Source organism: Tursiops truncatus, chromosome 17, assembly GCF_011762595.2.
Source record: "Tursiops truncatus isolate mTurTru1 chromosome 17, mTurTru1.mat.Y, whole genome shotgun sequence".
Classification (NCBI taxonomy): Eukaryota; Metazoa; Chordata; class Mammalia; order Artiodactyla; family Delphinidae; genus Tursiops; species Tursiops truncatus.
Window position 1 is genome coordinate 42,884,770 of NC_047050.1, and position 24,997 is coordinate 42,909,766.

Genomic DNA, 24,997 nt, shown 5'->3' on the forward strand with positions numbered 1-24,997 from the left:
TATAAGCTCTGTACCATTTACAAAGTGCTTTCACATCCAGTCTCCGTTCTTTCATTCATTTATTCAACCAACTTTTACTGAGGACCTATCAAGGGCCAAACCCTTTTCCCTGAATAATGTATAATTCCCACCTTCAAGGCACCTGCATAGCTAAATAAATGCAGTCGAATGTAGTAAGCCCTAAGATAGAGGCTTTGATCACTGCAAAAACTCTAAGATAGTCGGGGCAGTAATTTTGATGTTTATGTTACTGATGAGAGGATTGAGGCTTAAAAAGTAATCCACTAGATGGTTTATAATTAAGCAGCATCAGGCTGGAACCTGGGTCTGCTCACATGTGGCCCAGTCTCGTTTTTCCTATACCAAGCTAAGAGCACTGTCTGTCCTTTGGAGTCCTGCCCTGGCTACAAACATTTCCACCTGAAAGTCGATGAAAGCACAGGTTAGAAGAGGTTTTCTAATGTCCCCTTTTACCTAGAGCAAGAGTCCCTTCCATGACGTCCCACCCTAGAAGATTCCGAGTGTCATAGTCATGGCTTATTCCAGCAGTGACTATGAGAAAGTTTCTGCTTATATCAAGCTGAAAACTATCCCTCTGTAGGATCCATTCATCCATCCTTGTTTAACCTGCTGAGGCATCACAGAGTATTTACTTCCCCTTTAATAGAGCAACACTACAATCATTTGAAGGCAGCTTCAACATCTTCTCTAACCGTTCCCTTATCCAGGCCAAACGTTTCTGGTTCCTTGAATCATTCCTTCAGCAAGTGTGATTTCCAGACCCATCACCACAGTTACCCTGCCTGAACACACTAGTGTGTTATGTTCCCTTTTAAAAATCTGGCAGCCAGAATTATACATACTATTCCAAATGTGGTCTAACCAGCTATTACCTCCCTATGCTACATTAATAAATTAGAAGATTGAGTTAGCTTTTTATTAACGAGTTCAGACTGTTTGTTATTATTGAACTCGTGGTCAGCCACATCCCCCAGATCTTTATCATGTGACTTGCTGTACAGTTGACTTTTTTAACCCAACGACAGGACTTAACATTTACCCCCGGTAAATTAAATCTTGTTGCTATTGGCCTAATCCACTTGTTGAAATCACTTTAAAAAAACTGTGATGCTGTCATCCAGCATATTTAAGTATCCCTAGTAGCTTTATGTCATCTATAGATGTGGTGAGCATGCATTCTACATGGTCATCCAAGTCATTAATAAATATGTTGAACAGGACAAGTCCAAGGTCAACATGCTGCGGTGAGTCACCAGACACTTCCCTAATGCGTAGGTTCAATCAGCCACTAACACACCAAACTGTACTGTCATTTAGCCCTCATTTCTTAAATAAGAAAATGTGTCTAAAAGCACTTTTAAACTATACTGTATAAGATATTTTTTATCTTGCTTGCAAGAATATCGTGAGACACTTTGGTAAATGCCTTGATGAGCCAGCACTCAAATGTGTAATCAGTCCATTTGGTGCAGATCAGACAGGGGTAACCCTGAGCACTAATGCTTAAAGGGCATGTAGTCATTTTCAGAGATATCATTAGCATCCATCCCAAAATGTTTACATAGAGAAGAAGTTGTCGATCCAAGTGAGAATCTGCCTTATAAAATGTGTGGTGCAGATGTTTTGGCTTCTTGCTTACTTCAGTCGCCTCCCTCGCCCCCCATATCAGGGCCAGAAGAGATATCAGCAAGTTGACACCCAATTGTAACGTCTGCCAAGTGTCTTGGTTGAGAGTCTCCTATGTGTTTACAGTTTGTTCTGGTTGAGTCACCATTGCTTCCCAAGATCCTCGGGAGTAGGGATTTCCCTAAAATATTTTTCAGTAAGTATACAGAAGGAAGAATTACACCCAGAATATCTGTTATTTTCTTCTCATCCTTATCCAGTCATTCCTACCTTAGAAATTTCCCCCCCTTCTTTTCCCCTCTGGGAGATCTAATTCATCGCCGAGCTTCAGCTACCATCTGTGTCACCCAGTCACTCCCAGGTCCCTGTCTCAGACACCCACATCCCTCCCGATCTCCAGCTCTGCGTTTCTGGCCACCCACCAGACATCTCTGCCTGAAAGACCTGCAGTCACCTCAAACCAGCGTCATCATCTGAAACCAATGGGATCATTTTCCATCCCCTGAGCCAGCTTCTCCTAGCGTCTCTGCTTCAGTTAATATCACCACCATTTTTCCAGTGTAAAAACCTTAAATAACATTGATATAAAGTTGTATTGAATGCCTGCTTTATGTCAAGCACTTTACACAAACATTGTCATTAGTCTGCATTGCATCTCTTACAGGTAGATGGTACCTGAAGATCAGAGAGGTTAACTTGCACAGGGCAAGTGGACCTGGGATTCAATCCCAGGACTGTCTAGCTTCCAAGCCTGTCTTTTTCTGCAGCATCCCAGTACCTTCCTTTCCCTCTCTTCCCCCATTCTTCCAGTAAGTCACGAAGTTCTGGCAGAAATTCCACAGAAGTGTCTCTGTATCTGCCCCTTCTCTCTGTGACCAGGGTCTACTTCAGGCCTTTTATTCATCACTTCTCTCCCAGATTTTAACAATAGCCCCTTAAAGGGTCTCTCTGTTGTCAGCCTTCCTATCCGCAAATCTGTCTCCACAGCTACCACCAGAGTGATTACTAAGACACAGAGTCCAGTGCAGAAAAGCCTCTTCAGTCCACTAGACTGCTTAAGACGAACCACTACCTGCAACCAAGCAGGCTACATCTTACTGCCTTATTCCCTCTGCAGGTTAGCGTTCAATCCCGTAGCATATGGGGAAATCTCTTCTTCCTTTCAAAGTCTAAATCTTGAAGTCTTCCATACTATGATTTTCCTTCCTAAGATATTCTTTTACAAACTATTTGATCTGGGGATATAAGTATATTTTTTCCTTCCCAAAATAGAGGGTGAATTGTTTTATAGATTTTTGCCAAAAGTCAGCAGAACAAATGCAATGCCTGATTACCATATCTTCAGATCTATTTGTGGAGGCTGAGACATCCCACAATCTGTCATAGACAAGCTGGAGACCCAGGAAAGCCATGGTGTAAATTCCAGTCCAATGGCAGGAGAAGATGAAATGAAATGTTCCAGCTCAAACAGTGAGGCAGGAAAAAAGGGGCAAATTCTTTCTTCCTCCACATTTTGTTCTATTCAGTGGATTGGATGATGCTCACCCACACTGGGGAGGGCAGTCTGCTGAATCCACTGATTCAAATGCTGATCTCCTCTGGAAACGCTCTCACCAACACATCCAGAAATCATGTTTTAATCTGGGCACCCGATGGCCAGAGTCAGGTTGACACAAAATTAACTATCAGAAAGGAAGTGCAAATGTGAGGTGGGAGCAAAATGAATCAGGTAAAAGAAAGACAACTGAAGAGGGATGAAGTCCAGCAAGTGTGCTGTGATGGGAATTGAGCCCAGTTATGGAGAGAATTAGTACAAATTGGAGGAGGGGGTGGCTTAAGGACTTTTAATAACAGGGATACCCGTTATGTAACTGAGCTGCAGTGCTGGATGCTTTATAACTGCCTCTTGATTATCCCTGGATTATTCCATATAGTCTATCAGGATAAAAAAGAGAGAAAGAATGGGAGAGAAAGGAAGAGAGGTAGACTTCCAAGAATACTTTCAGTTATTTCCTAGGCGTCACCTTGTAACTTAATTACTCAGTAAAATTAAACTGGGGTAATTTTTTAAAATATTGTTTGTTGGATAAAAATATAGTAAATAATCATTTTAATAAAGATAACTGAATATGTAGAAAGCACAAGTTACGTTACACTGTTCCTTATTTGTAATTGTAGTAAAAGATAATGTACTAACTGGGAGGCAGGACCTAGGCCTCAGTGGTTTTCCTATAGCCACAGTGTGTAAGAGAAAGTCTTACTGATCTAAGTGCTCTAACACAGACACAAATGACAGAACATGGAGTATTCCCCAAATGTTTTGTGGTTACTATATGTTGCCTATAGCCTTCCACACACATACCCATACTACCAATGTGAAGTGAAGAAAGTAAAAAATAACTAAATGACAGCATCGATCAGGACTGACTAGCTTATTCTGCAGTAATAAACAACTCAAAAAAAAAGAGAAAAATCCCCTTGGCTTTTTATAAAAAAAAATCAGTCTCTTAACTCATTCTTCCCCTCCCCACCCCAGAGCAGCTCTCCTCCCCAAGATTCTAACCAGTCACCACATCCCACTGGAAATCAGTACTTCTGAGTGATGCCCTCTTAGCCTGGATGTGGCTCCTTTTCATCTAGAGATGTATGAACTCATCGGCTCCCCTCTCCCCGCCAAAACACAGGACAGGATAACAGTAATAACTCCCGCAAGCTGGAAAGAGGGAGAATGAGACACATACACAGCCTCTCACCCATAACACATCTGAAATTTTTCTGAGCACATATTGTGTGGGGTTTTATTCCATGGAAACAAGGAATAGTCTTCAAGCCCTATCTCTGCTCATGGAAGAGCTCTTCTACCATTGTTCTTCCGGTCCCTGGATCTACCCTCAGAGATCCTCCTTGACCAACATCTGAAGTTGTATTGAGTCTCGAATAATCAATCACAGACTCCTTTAGTCTAGGTTCATGAGTTTATTAGGCAGCAGTAATTTCTCAGAAACTCAGTAGACTGCTTATCTGTTTGATTCCAGAGAATTCCATGTGCTAATAACCACATCCTTGGTCCTTTTAAAGACATATTTCTGTACTGTCTTGCTTCCTTACCTCTCTTTAGATTTAGGAGAGCTTCTGTGGCAAAGTTAAACTATTCATCAAAAATTTTTTTCTGAGTCACTTTAACAATTAAGAAGTTTTAACAGTGAGTTCTGATGGCTATACATAGCCCTAAGTCTGAGTATTAATCTGCCTTCATGTTCAAAGATCAAGTTTTATCTCTTACCGTTTGGGGTTAAAAGCATTACTGACTTTGCAAAGCCCTGAATTTCTGGAATCTCTTTATTCTCTTGAATTTCTATTTGCAAACTGGCCAGTTCTTTCCTGAGCTCATCGCTTCTTCATAGTGAAACACATTGCCAGACACAGCCAGCAGCAGCCAGCACTCACTACTTATGTTTTGTTTTCAGACCTCATCTTCTCGAGCTACAAATCTATTAGGTTTATAATCTACCTCCCAAGTAATCTCAGACAAGTCTTACTAAGTGTCTTGCCACTTTGTAACATGAATTCCCGTTCTTGTAGCTTTCAATATCAATTCCTACTGCCTACCATTAAAACAAGGACTCAGACTTTAGGTTTTTCTGGAACCCTATTTCTATTACCAATATCTCCATCCATTAGTACAGGCTACATTATGCTGCCTGTCACAGTCCTGTTTACTTCTTGCTCATGCTACATGCCAGGGTTTGTCATCAGGGGCTCTGTTCTACATGGGCACTCGGGGACCCGGGTTGACAGAGGCCCCATCATCTTCTGTCTGGCTTATTGTAGCACATCACCCCCAAACCTAGAGGCTTGCAACAACGGTGATTCAGAGGGTTTGGTTGGGTGATTTTTCTGCGTGAGCCTGGGATCACTCACGCAGCTGCATTCAGGTAGAGGGCTGGCTATGGATGAGTTCAGCTGGGAAGTCTGGCAGCTCTCTTACCACGTGGTCTTTCCTCCATAGGGAGGCTAAACCAGGCTTTCTCACATGGTTGGCAAGAGGGCAAACCCCAAAAAGCAAGCCTTATCATGCTTCTTCTTGAAGGAAATGGACACAAAACTGTTGCCCTCATGAACTTATACAGAGACCATGATGGTTAACACCCTGAGAGGGAGAAACATTTTATACATCTCTGCCTCGGAACTTTTAGCTCTTATCTCATTATTTGTGTACTTGGCCTTTTCACCACCGAGGCTGGGAGCAACTTGAGGGCATGACTTCTTCTCAGTGCCTACCGCAGTGAGGAGCTCCTTTAGGCTCACCTTAAATATCCAATAATTGATTGAATGATTAAATCATCAAACCATTAGACCAAAACAAGAATTTATTTTAATTTCTGGGGGACCTGGCACTAATTCCTCTGGCACTTGGGTTCCCAGCTCTCTAATCCCTAGAGCTCACATTGTACAAAATGCTTGGTGTTGCAGGTTATTTCTCTACATGTGAAAGGAGACAAGAGTAGGCTACAAGAATTAAAGTCTGCGTTTCTTCCGTTCTAGTGATGAGTGAAAGGGACACCCAGCAATATTTCTGTCCAGGGTCCAGGTTTTTGGCTGGAAGGCGTACCTTAAAGGTTTAGGTTGATTTGCTTACTTTCAGAGTTCCCTGGGCAGTTAACAGAAACCATCAGCTTGCCTGAACCTTATCTTAGGAAGTACACGTATCCTCACTTCAAAACGCCTGCCGATTGCTTTGAGAATGAGCAGAGCAATAAGTACTTTCCTCTTCTGATCCCCTCCTTCCCTTCTTTGAGGGGTAGTAGTTCTGGTTTCTAACACTCTCTGCTAAAACCCTGGGGTATGCCCTGAAGTTATGGACAGTCCTTGAGAGGAAGGAATACACATGGGAGCACCGGACCTTAAAAAGGTTTGTGTCAAATGAATAATCCCATGTCTGTAAGCCTGGAAGAAAGCAGTTGACTTACTTTACATATCATACAAAATGATAGGTTTTATAAATGTGACTGTCTCTCAAAGAATATCTGTTTGTTTTAGATTCGTGAGCTGAGCCATTTTTTAGGTTGGCTGCATTCCACCTTTTATCATAGTCAAGTTCAGTTTTTATCTTGGAACAAAAAAGGGCAAACTCAGGATACAGAGTCTTTTGAAACAGATATTTTTGCAAAACAGTCCATTTGGGAAATATATCCATAGAGAATACAAACTGACTCCACTCCTGCCCTCAAGAATCTGGTGATTGAGTCTATGGTATAAACCAGTGACTGTAATACAAGCAATAAGATTTGTGATCAAACAGAAGTATGGTTAAAGTGTTTTAGGAATGTAGGAGTAGGTATCAGTCTGAGGAAAGGAATGGAAAAATTAGAGAATACCTTCCTGGAATAAGGTGTCCTTACCCTATATGTGCAAAGATACACAGAATTTGGAAAGGATTTGCATGGGGGGACAGCGCGTTGTCCGCACAGAGGGTGCTGAGGGGCATTCAGGGACCTAACTAAGCTAGAGCAGTGGCCATAGAATGAAAAAGAAGCCTAGGGCAGGAGTCGGCAGAGCAGGAGTTGAAAGTAGGGAGGAGGCAGAGGTGACCTCCAGGTGCCCTGGATGCTCAGGATTTCTGAAGGAGGAGCCGTTGTACAAGAAAAAGCCCAGTAACCTTGAAGTCACTTCCAAGGGTGAGAATCACAGACTCCTGTGGTTCTGTGTACACTCTTTCTGGTACCTCTTCATTTGGTAAAAATTAGAACACATTCATTACATGCCAGGCAGATACCTAGCTTTGTTCCTTCATCCAGGAATTTTCAGTCTTTCTTCTTTTATTTGCGGTTCTAACAATAATAAAGGGTCTAGACTTGGACTGAATTGATATTGCAAATCATCAGTATCAACATTCCCAAACACAAGGAGGTTCTTGCCCTTACCCTCAGGTAATGCTCGCAGTGAACATGATGTTCTCAGAGTTGTTTTTCAAATAGTTCTGATTTCAAATATTTATCCATTTAAGCAACGTTGGTATTTAATTCTGAAAGGACATCCGTTCTGCTGGCCTGGCACCTGGCTTCTGAGATAGAACTTTTTTTTTAAGTCTTAGTCCACCTTCTCATGGAAGAAAAATTAATTTTAACTCCAAGCAAATCAAGTTATCTGACATTCTTGTTACAAGTTATGTGAGGGACCTTGAGGGGACTATAGCATGTCTTGTTGTTGGGTTTTCGGGTATGTTTTTGTGTCCCCAGCGTAAAAGGGCATCATTATGGTAGTAAGTCAAAACTCAAGAGCCTGAAAGTTTTTTGCACATTGCCTTTCAATTCCTGTGTTTTAGGGTTTTTTTTTCCCACAGAGATTCATACGCACACATAAAGGTGGCCCATGGCTGGGCTCCAGCCCATACAGAGTTATTTGTCAATTCCAGAGAAGCAGAGAATGAAGACACTCATGCCCTCTCATCCATCTTTTTTTTTTTTTTTCTATGAACCTTATAGCTGGATATTGAAAAATCTGGATTTGATTCTTTTTTTTTCATTTCAAGTCAGCTGAACAGCCTGTACACATGGATATAAAGAAATATAACCAGGAAGTGTTTGTGGTATTGAATCAGAACTTAAGACATTTGAAGCCTCTAAGAGTTTTATAGTGTCTGGCCTTACATTTAGGTCTTTAATCCATTTTGAGTTTATTTTTGTGTATGGTGTTTTAGCGAGTGTTCTAATTTCATTCTTTCACATGTAGCTGTCCAGTTTTCCCAGCACCCTTATTGAACAGGCTGTCTTTCCTCCATTGTATATTCTTGCCTCCATTGTCATAGATTAGGTGACCATAGGTGCATGGGTTTATCTCTGGGCTTTCTATCCTGTTCCATTGATCTATATTTCTGTTTTTGTGCCAGTACCATACTGACTTGATTACTGTAGATTTGTAGTATAGTCTGAAGTCAGGGAGCCTGATTCCTCCAGCTCCATTTTTCTTTCTCAAGATTGCTTTGGCTATTAGGGGTCTTTTGTGTTTCCATACAAATTGTAAAATTTTTTGTTCTGTTTCTGTGAAAAAATGCCATTGGTAGCTTGATACAGATTGCATAAACATAGGCAGAACACTCTTTGACATAAATCGCAGCAAGATCTTTTTTGACCCTCCTAGAATAATGAAAATAAAAACAAAAGTAAGCAAATGGGACATAATGAAACTTAAAAGCTTTTGCACAGCAAAGGAAACCATAAACATGACGAAAAGACAGCCCTCAGAATGGGAGAAAATATTTGCAAACGAAGCAACTGACAAAGGATTAATCTCCAAAATTTACAAGCAGCTCAATATCAAAACAACAAACAAAACAATCAAAAACTGGGCAGAAGACCTAAATAGACTTCTCCAAAGAGGACATACAGATGGCCAAGAAGCACATGAAAAGATGTGCAAAATCATTAATTATTAGAGAAATGCAAATCAAAACTACCATGAGGTGTCACCTCACACCAAAGTGACCATCATCAAAAAATCTACAAACAGTAAATGCTGGAGAGGGTGTGGAGAAAAGGGAGCCCTCTTGCACTGTCGGTGGGAATGTAGATTTTGATACAACCACTGTGGTGAACAGTATGGAGGTTCCTTAAGAAACTAAAACTAGAACTACCAAATGATCCAGCAATCCCACTACTGGGCATATACCCAGAGAAAACCATAATTCAGAAAGACACATGCACCCCAGTGTTCATTGCAGCACTATTTACAGTAGCCAGGGTGTGGAAGCAACCTAAATGTCCATCAACAGAGGAATGGATAAAGAAGATGTGGTACATATATACAATGGAATATTACTTGGCCATAAAAAGGAACAAAATTGGGTCATTTGTAGAGACATGGATGGACCTAGAGTCTGTCATACAGAGTGAAGTAAGTCAGAAAGCGAAAAACAAATATCGTATATTAACGCATATATGTGGAATCTAGAAAAATGGTATAAATGATCTTATTGGCAAAGCAGAAACAGAGACACAGACATAGATAACAAATATACGTACGCCAAGGGGGGAAAGAGGAGGGTGGGATGAATTGGGAGATGGAGATTGACATATATACACTATTGATGCTATGTATAAAATGGATAACTAATGAGAATGTACTATATATAGCACTAATGAGAACATACTATATATAGCACAGGGAACTCTAGTCAATGCTCTGATGTGACTTAAATGGGAAGGAAATCCAAAAAAGAGGGGATATATGTATACATATAGCTGATTCACTTTGCTGTACAGTAGAAACTAACACAACGTTGTAAAGCAGCTATACTCCAATAAAAATTTTTTTAAAAAAGGACATTTGAAGCCATTTCAATAGTGTTTCTTATTGCTTTTCAATCTGAATTTGAGTATTCTTTTTGCAGGTTGTGTTCCTGACTGGCTTTGGCTGTGTGTATGTGGACACTGTCCATCAGTGTGGCACAGTCTTCATCACTGTGGCCCCAGAAGGAAAAGCTGGACCTATTTTAACTAATACCAACAGGTAGGCTTAATTAGTATCCCAGTATCAGCAGGGTACGTTTCCCGTTATAAAGTTGTAAACCTACTATTTGCCATTCTTTGTCATCCAAATATATGCATTAAAGCTTTTGGTTAATTATTGTATAATCCATAAGGGTATGGTTATTAGCATTGAATTACACCCATAATAAGGAGCAATATATCATCTTCGCTGGGTACCCCTTCCAGTTCTTCTGTGGTGAGTTTAACAAGCTGATTTACAAACTAAGACATGCATCTTAGAATTATACATTATCATTAGCATGAAATGAAAATTAATACTTCTCTATCCACATGACCACCTAGTAATTAGTAATTAGACTTAGCTAACAGCAAAAATAAAGTCACCTCTTAGAGCCACATTTTCGCCCGTTCGACCTGAGCGTTGCCATCAGGTTTTACAAATATGAACCAGAGTTATTCTCCTTAATTTAAAGGAACTCATATAATTCAGTAGGAATAATATGAAGATAGTCCCTCCTTCCAAAAATTAAACAAGGGCAAACGACAGAAAATTCTAGGAAGAGGAAACACAAGTAATTAAAGAAATGCAAATTTAAATAAGATATTACTTACTGAATTAACAATGATGTTCCATCATATACAGTCCTAGTAAAAGTGTAAATTGTTACTATTTTCTGGAAAGCACTTTAGTAATATGTATCAAGAGCTTTAAAATCCCTCTGGCTTGGAAATTCCACTTTTAACAGTTTTAAGAGCTTGAGATAAGCAATAATTAGAGAAGTAGGAAAAGGTACGCAGAGAGATTTTATCACATTGCTAATTATAATGGCAAAATATTCAGAGTACAAACCCCATCAGCAGAGGAATAGATGATACATAAATGTACCATAAATGGTATATCCACAGAAAAGAGACTTATAGGATTTTAGTGGAAGAGAAAAATACATATGATGACTTAAATAAAGCAAACAGAATATAAAATTGAACATATAAATATCCTAGTTATGTGCACATTACAAGTACATATATGCACACACATTCTCACACATACTCAAGGAAAACATTCCTAGAAATAACACTGAAAAGAAAAGAATCAAAACTGTTAATAGATGGGCGGTTATAAGTGATTATTTAATAATTTTCTGTATTTTAATTTTCTACACGGAGAATGTACTTTATAATCAGAAAATTTTTAATTTTTTAAATTTTTATTTAAAATATGAAATAGTAATATCAACTTTTATACATTTGTTTAAGCTCCTTTTTTTAAACTTCCTTGCTTTTCATATATGGTTAAGAACTCATTAATTTGGACCTTGCCAAGTTATCATTAATTTGAATTTATAATATTTCAAACAGGTTGGGTAGACTGTTTGCTTTGCCCAGTAGTGTTTGTTAAAAAATTAATAGTGTAACAAAACTGGAGACTAAATTTTGACTTGCATAACCCAAAATTTCAAGCCCACATGACAATTTCAGGAACGTTTTATCTAGGGCATTAGGAGGCCATTGTTTATGACAGTAGCAACAATCCATACATTCAGTGGTAGAAACAGGAAAGGAACAAGTATTTGCTTGTATTTCCTTAACTCATTTGTTCCGCAAATATTTTTCAAGTGCTTACTGGATGCCGGTGCTATTGTAGGGATGAGGATATACCAGTGACCTAAAAGCCCCAAATCCCTGCTCCCGAGGAGATCACATTCTCATAGGCGGGGAAAGGGAGGACAGAGAATAAACATAATAAAAAAGGAAATTTTATGGTTCAACAGGAAGTTGGAGTTCTGCAGGGATAAAAACAGAGCCTGGGAAGGACTAGTAGTACCTGGGCACAGGGACAGAGAGAGTGTAGTTTTGAAAAATTGATGTAGGTAAGCCTCACCAAGAAGTTAACATTTGAGCAACTTGAAAGCAGCGAGGGGGTTAGTGATGTGGTCATCTGGGGTGAGCTTTCCAGACAAAGGGCACAGCCAGTTCAAAGGTCGGAAGCAGTGTGCCTGGCATGTTGGAGGAGCACGGAACAGGCCAGTGCAGGCCAAGTGTGGAGGGTGAACAGGAAGGCACTAGTGCCTGGGGTCAGGGAGGGAAGAGCTAGAAGGAGGGGACACGTCGTGTAGGGCTTCATTTTAATTCTGAGTGAAACCAGGAATTCATTGGAGCTTTTTGAGCAGAGAAGTTACATGATGTGACCTAAATTTTTAGAAGGCCATTGGTAGCTTTATTTTTTAAGTTTACTGAAGTATAGTTGATTTACAGTGTTACAATGTTAATTTCTTCTGTACTGCAAAGTGACTCAGCTATACACATATATTCTTTTTCATAGTCTTTTGCATTATGGTTTGTCACAGAATATTGAATATAGTTCCCTGTGCTTTTGCAGTAGACTATAGAGAAGCACAGGAGGAAGCAGGGAGACTGGTCAGGAGACTATTACAGTCATTCACACTAGAGGTGGTGATGGCTTAGGCTACACTGTCAGGGGAAGTGGTAAGAATGGTCAGATTCGGGATGTATTTTAAGGAAAAGCCAATGGGATTTCCCTGATACATTGGATAAGGGTTGAAAATAGAGGCATCAAGGAGGACTCCAAAATTTTTGGTCTGAGCAGCTGGTAGGATGTGGTTGTCGTGAACTAAGATGAGAACGACTGCATGTGGGACTGGGGGTGAGATCAAGAGTTTGACTACAGACGTGACCACTTGAGATGTCTTTTGAGACCTGTAAGTCACTACTATGTGGATGGGCAGTTAGAAATACAAGATCAGAGTTCACAGGGAGTTCTAGGCTGAATATGTGACTTTGGAAGTCATCAGCATATAGATGCACATCAAATCATAGGCCTGGATGAAGAGCTCCAAGGGGAGTGAGTGGAGATGGGAAGAGAAGAGGACCAAGGGCTCAACGTTGGGCACCTTAACTTTAAGAGGAGGGTGTCGCATAGGAGATGAGTGACCAGGCATACAAGAGCTGAGAGCAGACATGCAAAGAAAGTTTTTCCAGAAGGAGGAAGTTATCGACCCCGTCAAATGCCATTGTAGGGTGAATGAGTCACAAACTAAATGCCATCATTTGATTTAGCCACATGGAAGTCCCTTGGGGGCCTTGACGAGACTTGCTTTGGTAGACTAGTGGGGACAAAGGCCTGCCTGGAGCACGGTGAAGAGAAAATGGAAAGTGAGGAATAGCAGACAAGGTGTATATGCTTTGGAGTTTTTATGTAAAGAGGATCAGGAAAATGAGTAATAGCTAGAGCGGGAGATAGAGTTACAAGAGGGATTTTTTTAAGACAAGAGAAATAAGAGCATGTTTATAAGCTGCTAGTAGTGAAGAAAAAACGATATAGGAAAGGGGTGAATTTCTGGAGAGATGACCTTGACGGGAGTGAGAGCCCAGTGGTTGAGCGCACGTTAGAGGGGTTCGCGGAGATGGGAGCATGGGCAGCTCAGCTCTAAACGTGGCGGGGGGAGCAGAGCACATGGCCTAAGACGCTGGTAGCTGGGCTGTTGTGGTGTGGGTTCCTGGTGAGTTTTCTTCTGCTTGCTGTACTTTTCCAGTGTAAGGCATCTTGGTTATTTTATTATGACTTTCTGCTTTGTGATGATCATGACAGAGAATTAGTGCACAAAGAGCTAGAGGGATTTGAGAATAAAAAAATCTGGTGTTGATAAGGGAAACATGATACAGCAACACGACAAGAACTTGTAATAGTCCCTTTGGGAACATTTCCCAATACTGTTGGAGTATGACCGGCTCTGTCCAGACACGATGTACTGAAAGTTGAGTTCTTATTTGTTTCTTATGAGAATCTGATGGGACATCAGGAGGTGTTTAATAAGGCACTATCATTAAAAACTAAGACATTAAGGAGGAAAGGGAGGGAGGAAAAGAAAAGCAGAGGAGACTCATGTTCTTTTCCCTTTCTCCTGTAGAACTCTGGAGAAGATTGTGACATTTAAAATGTCCATCACTCAGTTGAGCCTGGCGGTGCTTGATGACCTCACCCGCCACAGAGTATCATCTGAGCTCCTGAGACTCACACTGGACAACGTTTTTCTCCAAATAGCCCCGGTGGCTGGTCACGTCCCTGGGGAAGAGACGGCCACCGCCCTCTTTCACCTTTACTGTGTGGAGGTCTGCTGTAGGGACCTGCAGTTGGACAACCAGCTATATAACAAGTCCAATTTCCACTTCGCTGTCTTGGTCTGCCAGGGGGAGAAAACAGAATCTATTCAGTGTTCCAAGATGCAGAGTCTCGTTACGTCCAGCAAAGATTTGGAAGAATACAAGAAAAACTGTTTTATCAAACTTTGCCTCACCTTCACTGAGGGCAAGAGCTTCTTATCTGATATTAACGAGTTCAGTTTTGAATTGAAACCTGCCCGCTTATATGTGGAAGATACATTTGTGTACTACATCAAAACTTTGTTTGAGACCTACCTTCCTAGCAGCAGCCCAGCCGGTCACCCCACGGTCTTTGCAGATGGGAAACAGGTGTTGCCCGTGCAGGTCAGGCAGCACGCCAGGGCCCTGGTGCATCCTGTGAAGTTACGGAAGCTGGTGATACAGCCGGTGAATCTCCTCGTCAGCATCCACGCTTCCCTCAAGCTGTACATAGCCTCCGACCACACCCCGCTCTCCTTCTCAGTGTTTGAAAGAGGCCCCATCTTCACCACGGCCAGGCAGCTTGTCCACGCCCTGGCCATGCACTACGCCGCGGGGGCTCTCTTCAGAGCAGGTGAGGACACAGCCCAGGGGCCACAATGAGCTGGAACGTGAGCAGAAAGGAAAGGCTTTGGGGTGGACTTACTGACTTCAAGACATAGGGAAGCAGCTTGGTGGGAGGTGAAGAGCACAGCCTTTGCAGTTAGATAGTAATGGATTTGAATCCAGACTCTTCCACTGCTGGCTGTGAGGCCTTGGGCAAGTTATTGAACCTCCCGTGTCTCAGTTTCCTCATCCATAAAATGGGTTTTAAGATTTTTGACAGGAAAAAGTGAAAGTATGTAAAGTACCCTGAATTTTGGTTGGCACCTAATGGACACTCAAGCAGTAGTAGCTGTTACATTTGCTGTTATATATATAACAGAATTTTAATCCCATTTAGCAAACGGTTTTTCAGCTCCTTGCAGGCACAAGACTCTATGTTAGGGCACTAGTGCGGCCAGAAAAACCAGCCGAGGCCCTCAGGTCCTGGGCCTAAAAGAAGTCCAGTTCTGGGCTGTTAGCGTTCTTCATTACAGTCCATGAATAGCTCCAGATGAGAAATTCAGAGGATTTGTGTGCTCGTCAGAGGCATGAAGAGCCTTCTACCTACCCAGCGCAGCCCTGCCTGTCTAGACAGATGGCAAAGAGACGGCTGTAGGCATCTCAGCCTCTCCACAGACCTGAGCCCGGGGCGGGGGGAGTCCGCAGGGGGTGCTTTGAATATGTGTACAAAATGTTGTATGGGGAGCACTGTGCACTGAAGGTTGCTTTGGAGACCAAGTTGTCTCCTGATACCCTATGGTAATTGGCTTCAGAACACGCCTTCTTGACCTAAGTTCACTCTAAAGTGGTTTCAGTCTGATAATCTGGCTCCTCGCGTTCCCATGCATTCAAGCAGCTGACACCAAACAACCAGAGTGGGTCTTGCAGCCCCTTCTGGTAAAGAGCACGGAGGTCTTCCTTTCTGAAAGTAACAAAGGAGAGACCTTGGTAATGTTGTACTTGGTGGGTACATTCCCATATAAGGTAACGTAGCAGTGACTGACCCACAGTAGTTGCCCTACTGGTAAGATAGCATTTTCTCCATAATGGAATTCATAGAGTTAGCACGCTACCCAGAACTCTCAACTGAAAAGAACAAGATCAGGGAAGGTCCCTGCCTGGGAACTGTTGTTTTGATAGCTTGTACAACAATAAGAAAATATTTCCCTCTTGCTAAGATATTATTTAAAAATGAGCAGCTACGATTTCAAATTTAATAGACGGGTATATTAAAAACCTACTCTTTCAGGCAGTTTTTGTTTTTAACCTAGAAGCATGCCTGTAGGTTACTGAACTCTGCTCTGGAGCCTGGGAAGGAATAAGCTTTCCTTCCGTCTGGTCATCACATTAGGCTGAGGTGTGGGGAGTGCCCATCAGAGTAATGAGCTGGCAGAGAGACTCCAACTGTGACCACCAAGGAACCACGTCCCTGCGGCCTATGTGCTAAAAATGATCTCTCTTTGTTTTGTTTTTCATGAGCTTTCACAAGAACATTCTGTTTGGATTTTTTGTAATCCACCTAAAAGTTCTCTAAGCTGTTGTCCCAATCTCATTATATGCTGAGACAAGAAATTCTGAAATAGAGGGCCAAGTTTTTAGGTCTGCAGGGAATTCTGTCACTGAAGGCCTGCAGAGTATCTGAAGATTATCTGGAGGAAAGCAGTGATTTTTGAAAGAGTTGGAAATGGGAAGATGGTAGGAGGTTACCCCTGGGTAGAAGCATCTTAAAGAGAATGTACTGGCATTCTAGTAGAGGAAAGGAAAGGTCTGGCCTGGGAGTGGACAAGTTGCCTCTGCATCTCACATGGGTCAGTATTCACTCATTGGACTTGATTAAAAGGTCCCTCACGGGGATGACTGAAATACCCTGACCTCATTTCTAGGGAAGGACTTGTAGAGGTTTTAACAGTAAAGTAATTAGAAATGAGTAACAACTGACCCTATTTGAAGAAAAGAATGTGGGCTCTGTAATTTCCTGGGGTCCCTCTCTACCTCCAAGGCTCAGTTTGATGGGAAGCCAGACAGGCACTTGTTTTCAACAAAAGTCTGGCAACAAGTAAGAAAAAGATACATGTGCTTTTGGAGGGAAATAATTAAAGAAGGAATGCCCTCAGATGCTTTGGTCCTTTTCTGGCCATCTCAGATGCCACTGAGAAGTAGCTCTGGTCCACACATAGCCTTCCCATCAGCAGTGAACCTAACCCAGGAGAGTCTCCCTCACCATCCCGTAGCCGGGGTGAGGGCTAGAAGGTGAGGCTGGGTGCTTTCTACACACCCTGTGCCCTGCTGCGCTGGCCTGAGTGGGCCCGTTGTAGAGTGAGTGGTCTTTGCTTGGCAGTAGCTACGCACCTTTCTTTATCTCTCTATGGAACTTTAGGAGAGAAGGGGAATTAAGATGTTTCTAGTCCAATCTTCTGCCTCCAGGCGAACCTTACAACTATGCCAAGCTAAAGGAAATTTGTTGTTTCTTCACCTCCAGAGAAGGTCCTCCGAGGAAGACTATTCCACAACCTTCCACGGTACCCTGCCTACTCAGCGCAGCCTGGGCTCCCAGGAAGAGGGAGGGTGGGCTCTGGAGCCAGGTAAACCTGGCTTGAAACCCTCCCACGTGTCTAGACGGCAGGGAGACTGTGAGAACTGACTCAACCTCTGAGCCACGGTTTCCTCCTTGTCCTGCCTTTGAGATGGTGGAGACGGGGTGACACCGCGTCGGAGCAGGCTCTGTCCCCTGCACCTGGTACAGTCCCTGAACCCAGGGAGAGGCTCAGTCCTTGGCTAATCTGAATTTACACGGAGGCAGGTACTAGGACTTGAAGAGTTGCTGTGGGAACTGAGGGAGTTGAATGCCTGGCGCCCATAGGCGCTTCCATTTATGATCTTCATCTTCTGGAACTTACTCCCTCTTTTAACCTAAACCCTAGTGCTGTCTTCTAATGTTCCAGAGAAGAGAGGTGGGCTTAAAACTTAAGAACGTCCCTCTCTACAAGGGCTGGGCCTGGGAACCCTTCAGGGCTCCGGCTTGGCTCTTGTACCCACACCTTCCCTACCCTCTGGGACTGATGACTTGACTGGGGGTCTCTGTCACAGGCCTGGCCTCCAAAACCCTGCTGGGGGGCAGGATCGGCTCCCACACGGGTCCTCTCCCCGCGGCCTCCCCATTAAAGCGCTCGCAGCCCTCTCCTGGGCTGGAGAGGCCATGGTGTCCCCGGGGGAAGCTGTCTGTTGGGCGTCCTCCTCTCCGCAGCCCCCGGCCCTTGCCTGCACCTCCTGTCCTCCGGGCGAGAGCCCCGAGCCCCCCACCCGGGGAGGAAGGCGAAGGGGAGCTGCTCCAGCCTCCACGCCACAGCCCCGTTCCCACGGGGCCGAGCGCTCGGCAGTCAGGCCGCCGCTGAGCGGGCGGCTCCTGGCAAGCCCCAGCTCAAGTAGGAAACCGGATCCAAAGCTCGCCTCCTGGGACGTTCGCAGGGAACACGCCCCTCTCGCTAACCTAATCAGCATGTCCCTGTCACCAGAGTTTACACAACTGAAGCTGGGCTCGAAGGGGAAACATTTCTCTGGCTCCAGCTCCACTCCAAAGGGAAGCACTCAGCTTGGTAGGATTGGGAAAGATTAAAAATAACTTCCTCCATCCTCGTCAGAACTGTGCATCCCCTTTGCAACACCCCTTTTAGCATCTGGCCTCCTCCCCTGACCAGGCATCTCCTCCTCATCCTGGTGCCTCCGCTGCCCAAGGAGGTTTTAAGGATAACTTCCCAGCCTGTGAACACCTGCAGCCCCAGGGACTGCCTTTCCTCGGGGGCAGGAGCATCGTCCCCTGCACACGGGTCCCTTTTAGCAGGAATACGGGAGGCTTGGGCAGGGAAGTCATATTAAAGCTATTTGTGAGGCCGCCAAAAGGATCACTTTGATTTATAAAGTATGAAAGTTTGCCATTTATGAATTCACAGTGAATGAGTTATTTCCCATATTTTGCTCCAAAGGAGCTTATTACATTCTCCATTCTAGTGTGAAAAATGAATTGCAGGGAAAATGGGTCACTTGTCCCATATGTTGAAAGTGCTGTGTTTAAGATTTCAGTAACCCCTTCCCTTTGGTCCCTCACAGGCTGGGTGGTTGGATCCCTGGAAATCCTTGGCAGCCCGGCAAGTTTGGTGCGAAGCATCGGGAATGGCATTGCCGACTTCTTCAGGCTTCCGTACGAGGGGCTGACCCGAGGCCCGGGAGCCTTTGTGAGTGGAGTTTCCAGAGGGACGACATCATTTGTGAAGCACATTTCCAAAGGTAGCTATTCGGGTTCCTTGTAATGAGGCCTTATTTTCATTCCTTCCCTCTCTTATTTTTTATTTTTAAAGAACGTGTTAAAAGTTTTCAGTGAATTAAGTTTGCCTCTAACTTTGTTTGGCTTGTTAGCTGGCAGTGAAGTGTTGGATCTGTAACAAAGCTCATATATAATGTCTTATGTTTTAAACAGATCACTGCTTGCCTGTAGTGTGTGAAAATGTTTCAGAAACTTCAGAATTTGAAACCTCCCAATGGGAAAACAAGGATTGGCTCAACTGTTATTCCATGTGATAAATACAGAAATATTAAAGGTGTTCAGGACTTCTGCTAAACATCAGAAATCCTACACTGTGTTGCCTCATCATATTTTTTTAAATGTAGATACAGTTGTCATAACTTTTGTAAGGCTATGGATACATTTTGACGTGGAAGCCGATTGGGAGGTGAAAGAGCCAGCTTTTCCCTAGCACGCCACGTAAACAGTGCCACCTTGTGGCCCAGACGGGTCATCGGGCGCAGAAACCAAACTGCCGCCCACAAGAAGGAGAGCGTGCTTTCCTTTCATCCGTGTGTTTGTTTGCCCATATTTTGGTCAGGTTGGCAGTGACTCGGGAACTAACAAGGGCCATCTGAGTCCCCGTTTCTTCTCAGCAGGAGGCAGGGGAAACAGGGCAAAAGCCTCCTCCCCCATAAAAGGCTTTTTACTGTCAACAGTACTGCAACTCTGTTCTGAGTGGGCAGGTTACAGAAGTCTCTAGAAGGCCTCAAACAAGACTTGAGCTCGAAATATGAGAACCCATGATCCATAGAGGGGGACTGGCAAGAGAACAACAAGAGCAATAAACCAAATTCCATGGACAATCACGGGACCACTCCCCCGGGGCCCCGGTCATCCGGGAGGCCTGTGAGCCAAGCTGCAGGAACTCACAGATGAGTCACTGGTGGATTTCTCACTCTTGACACTTGAATCTTTGTGGTTCTGTTGTTTTTATTTTAAAATAAGACAACCAACACTTGCTAAATTGCACTCCGGCAGTAATTTTAGCATAGTGACTCACTGAATGTTTTTTACACTTGTTCTCTCCTTCTCTTAGGAAAATCTGTTTGGTTTGTCTGTGTGTGTGTACGTGGATTTTTTCTTTTCAGATGACTGGTTAAGATGCAGCTGCAAAAACAACATCTTCCATTTCTTCTGAAAACTAGACATCCAATAACAGATGAACTAATTCATTAGCTTCAGGATATGTCCGTTGATGTCTTTCAGTTTTGCTCACTGGGGTCTATGCAGACTTGCTAGAGGGAATTATGACTGTCTTGAGCAAGATGCAGAAATAGCCTTTCTTGGGAAAACCAGACGGAATCGTGGCTTTCACATGCTTTACTCCCTTTGATGTCCTCACTTTTTTTCAGCTAACACCCTGAATATCAAAATCACACATATTCTCTGTGGCGTAATAATTATTTCCTGACTGTCAGATGATAAAAGTTTAGTGTCTTCCTCTACTATGACTAAAGTAATAGGGGGAAATAAATTTTATTCCTAAAGTAGAAACATTCCTTTGCGATCTGTTTAAAATTCAGCAACATAACCTTACCCTTTCAAATCAGAGCAGGCAAATTGCAACCTTCAAAACTGGACCTCAGTGAGGACTTCAAAACTAACTATTTTAGCCAAGTCCTAACAGTCAAATGAAAGTGCATGATAGCTTCCTATGAGGCCGTGGGCATTTTTCTGGTAACGGAGATTCTAATTCTACCCCCTGTGAGGAGTGCCATCACCCCTGTCAGCAAGTGTTCATCTTCACCTCATTGTCTTAAGGCTGCTTCTTCAAACTGACCGAGGGAAGCCACCATCACTCTCCATGGGCGAGTCCAGAAGGCGGATGTGCTTCCACCTCCCTCTCCCGTCCCCCACAGTGTTCCAGGGACCACTCCCCTAGGGGCCACCATCTATGCGACCAGGAGACCAACCCATGTGCTCTTGTGCCCTCAGGTACCCTCACCTCCATCACCAACCTGGCCACAAGCCTGGCCCGGAATATGGACCGGCTCTCGCTGGATGAGGAGCACTACAACCGGCAGGAGGAGTGGCGGCGGCAGCTCCCGGAGAGCCTCGGCGAGGGGCTCCGGCAGGGCCTGTCCCGGCTGGGCATCAGCCTGCTCGGTAAGGGTTCGCCAGGGACTGGGGCCCAGGACTTTCCACGGGCTGGTTGTGGACTGTCCATCTTTCTGCAGAGATGCTGAGGCTCAGAGAGGCCAAGGCATGCATTCTGGTTCCTATCCTGGCCAGCAGGGTTCTGGAACCGGCACCCTCTCCAGAGCCCTTGTGCGGCTGCTCAGGGCCATCCTGGGACCTGGCCGCTCCCCGCTCCCCGCCGGTCGCGTTCCCACCTTCCCTCGCCTCTGGTGGGAGATGCCTCTCTGCGTCCTCACGGCTTCCGTAAGACATCATTCACTCCGTAGGGCCCCGCGCGCGGGGTGTCAACACAAGGAAGGCAGCCCACAGCTGCATGCTTGCTGAAGGGAGCAACGGGCAAACCTCCTGAAGCGCTTGCTGCCTCTCTGCCACAGATACTGCAAACGCCTGCTTTTGTTTGGGAAGCACTTGAGCAATGTGCAAATGTCATGTAAACTTCAGTGAGGAGCCCACTTTTCCCTTTTATTTTTTTAAGAATGCCAGATCTGCCTGACTCCGAGTAATTGCCGTTTGTCAAGCAGCCAGATGGTATAGCTAGAGATGAAGATTGCTAGGGGTATTTCCAAATATTACAAATGTTTGAAAAATAAGTTGCTTTGGAAAATCTATGAAAAGGAAACTTCAGAGCTGAAATTTTACAGAGCAGGATTTTCAAGGGTATCTTTTGTTTATTTGTTTGCAAAGGAATTTAAAACTGTATTGTTTGGCAGCCTGCCTGCCGAGCATCTGAAGGAGTGTGCATCTTGCAGAGATCAAAGTGGCCCAAAGCAGGGAGAGCAAAGGTCAGAAAAGATGAGCTTGAAAGGATTTGTCCTCTCTCCAGGCTGCAGTTTTGTACATAACCCCCACCCCCACCCCCCCCACCACCACCACCACTCACAGCACGGCCAGCCGAGGCCCCGAGAGGAAGTCGTAAGATGTTACAACTTCAGGTTAAGTTACTAGAAAGTGTTTAAGTCCTAACCTGCAGTGGTGTGGGACACGGTCCTGTGATAATGTGTGGGAGCGGGGACCCGGGGTGGAGCAGCTCTGGGGAAGGGCGGGGGGGTGGGGGGTGGCCACGGTCCTCAGGGGCCAGCGGACCCCAGGCTCGGGTGTCCAGGTCCTTTCTCTGCGACCTCAGAGCTTCTCTTTTGTAAATTGGGGCTGAAAATTACTCTGCCGTTATTGGAAGTAATGCTGGTCGGTTGTGTGCCAGGCATAGGGTCCATGTTTGGTAAACAGCACCTTCATTATATTATGGTAGTAAAGGAACTATAAGAGTTGCCTGGTTTCAGACAGTGTCCCAGCAAAGAGAGACATCTGAGCAGTGGCAGGAGCATTTCTGCTTTAGTTTTAGTCCAGTGGGTTCAGTTGCTGTAACCACAGGAAGTGTCAATGAGGTTATCTTGGAGGCCTCAAGCCATCATTTGGGAACTGTGGGACCTCTTTCTGCTAAGAATCGTGGCTTTACGTGCCCTCTGCTGCCCGCTCTGGGCAGGAGAGTTTCCTTCTCGCTGTCCAAGCTCTTCTTGGATGGAGGCACTCAGCAGAGGAGACCTGAGCCGGCTGGCATGTGGCTGTTCCCATCCTGACTAACCTGTTCTCTCCCCACCCAGAGAAGCCCACATCCACTACCCATTTTCCACTGTATAAAACTGTGCCTGATGGTAGAAATCAGTTACGTGGGGAGCCATGATTCTGCCTTTGGGTTGTCACCCTTTCAAGCATGGCTCTGTTGTTAACCAGCGTAGAAAATCATAAACCTCTGACCTTTGCTATAGCCATCATGTTTTGTACACACTCATCCATGCGAGGGAACCACTTAGCCTGTCTGTGGAAACTACAGTAGGCTCGTGGAGTCTGTGGGCCCCTAAGAGCTCCACTCACAGCAGCACATGTAGAGCAGTGTGTCCGTTTCTGTGCTTCTCAGACTAAGGTTGGGCCAACCAGCTTCCTTTCCTGGAAGGGTTCAAGAACTCTCTGTATCCCACATAATCACTGGGTCGTCTCAAAACGTCTGGTCCTTGATATGTGGCAGGAAGAAAGGGGAGAATAGGACCAACCAAGTCCCCTCACCTGGGAAAGTATAGATTTGTCGCCGTTTAATCCATCCCCAGAAATGGTGTATAAAACTGCCAAATGCCAGTAAATGCCCGAAGTTAGAGCTATTATCATACAATAGTTTAAAAGCCATGCTTGGTGAAATCAAAATGCTACTTCCTCAGTTTCTTCCTTTATGAGACATAAACATAAATGACCTGGTCAGTAAAAAATACATTTAAATAACACTTCTGGGTTGTCAAAGTACTTTCACATGGGTCATCTTATTTGATCTTCAGACCTAGGAATGAATGAGGTTAAGTGACTTGCCCAGGTCAAACCTCCAGGCAGGACAAGAACCTGGGTCTTCCCACATGTCACCCACCCTGGAGGGCTCCAAGCCTGGAAACAATCAAGATGTGGGGAGACTGAACAATTGAAAGTTCCAGGGTAGGAAAAATACATTTCCCCCAAATGTTTATGGGTTTGATGGGCCTTCCTGACTCGGCTCGGCCCTCATGAGGACACGGTGGAGTGTTATGAGGCACTTGAAAAATCAAAGGACGTCTTCAGCTGTCCTGCCCAGCCCCATCGCCCCAGAGCAGCGAGGAAGTGTTGGGCTGCAGAGAGATGCCACCGAGGCTCCTGCAGGAAATCCACAACCGTTTTCAGAAAGAGTGGCTTTTGGAAAAACTCTGTTTAGCCTGCAGAGTTGGCATCAGGCTTGCCCACATTAACCAGATCCGTTCCCCAGATGCCCCCACTTTCTACTACCCCTGGAGCCTGCTGAGAGAGGATGTGAGCTCCATGTCACAGCTAGATGGCACGTCCCCTCCCAGATGGGACTTCTCCCTGGGGAATACCTAAGGCAGGATGTCAGAACTCGCTTCTCTGGCCCGACTTATGAAGCGCTGCTGGATTTCCCAGCAGCCACAACTGTCTTGACAGCCGCTCTCGGGACGCCATTCAGAATCCCGACCACGTAGGCCTCCGCCAGGTGAGTCGGGACGGTTTCCCAAGTGAATGAGTGATGAGCTGGGCACCGAGAAGGTGCTTACACACAGCCCGTCTGATGCTGCCCTCAGCCATCAGCACCTTGCTTGGCAGTTAGAAGGGAATTTGGGAGCAACAGATGTGCTTCCTTCTCAGTTTGGTCATCTGTCGTGGTCAAAACAAGCAAGCCTTAAGCCAGGGTTCCTAATACATTCTGTGGGGTTCGTTTGTCCCTGGAACGTGAGCTGTGGAGCGGTGTCCCAGCCCAGGCCTGTGCCTCTGCTATTGCGATTAAAAAAAAAAAATGTTCAGAATAAAATTACAACATGTGATTAGGCAGCACCAAAATAGCCACACAGGCAGAACATTCATAGATAGCGACCCGGTGAGTTTTGCCCAAGGCTAGGGAGCAAGTCACAGAAGAGGTGAGGGAGGGTCTCTTAGTCCCCTTGCTTCAGAGAGCAAGCCCTTCTCTTCCAGCAAAGGGTAGGAAAGGAAGTACGTCTGGGACTTCCCTGGTGGTCCAGTGGTTAGGACTCCATGCTTCCCCTGCAGGGGGCACGGGTTCAATCCCTGGTCAGAGAACTAAGATCCCGCATGCCACGCAGCGTGACCAACAAAA

At 44.5% G+C, this 24,997-nt stretch overlaps 1 protein-coding gene across 4 annotated transcripts in view; it reads left to right on the forward strand.

Annotated features, from left to right (window-relative positions):
- Window positions 1-24,997, forward strand: part of VPS13B (vacuolar protein sorting 13 homolog B) — a 797,029-nt gene that overhangs the window by 760,829 nt on the left and 11,203 nt on the right. For all 4 annotated transcript variants that reach the window (XM_033843006.2, XM_073794625.1, XM_073794626.1 and 1 more), the window contains 4 exons: window positions 10,037-10,155; window positions 14,066-14,871; window positions 18,987-19,163; window positions 21,157-21,327. In XM_033843006.2, coding sequence (XP_033698897.1) covers window positions 10,037-10,155; window positions 14,066-14,871; window positions 18,987-19,163; window positions 21,157-21,327 — 1,273 coding nt within the window. The remainder of the gene's footprint in view (window positions 1-10,036; window positions 10,156-14,065; window positions 14,872-18,986; window positions 19,164-21,156; window positions 21,328-24,997) is intronic.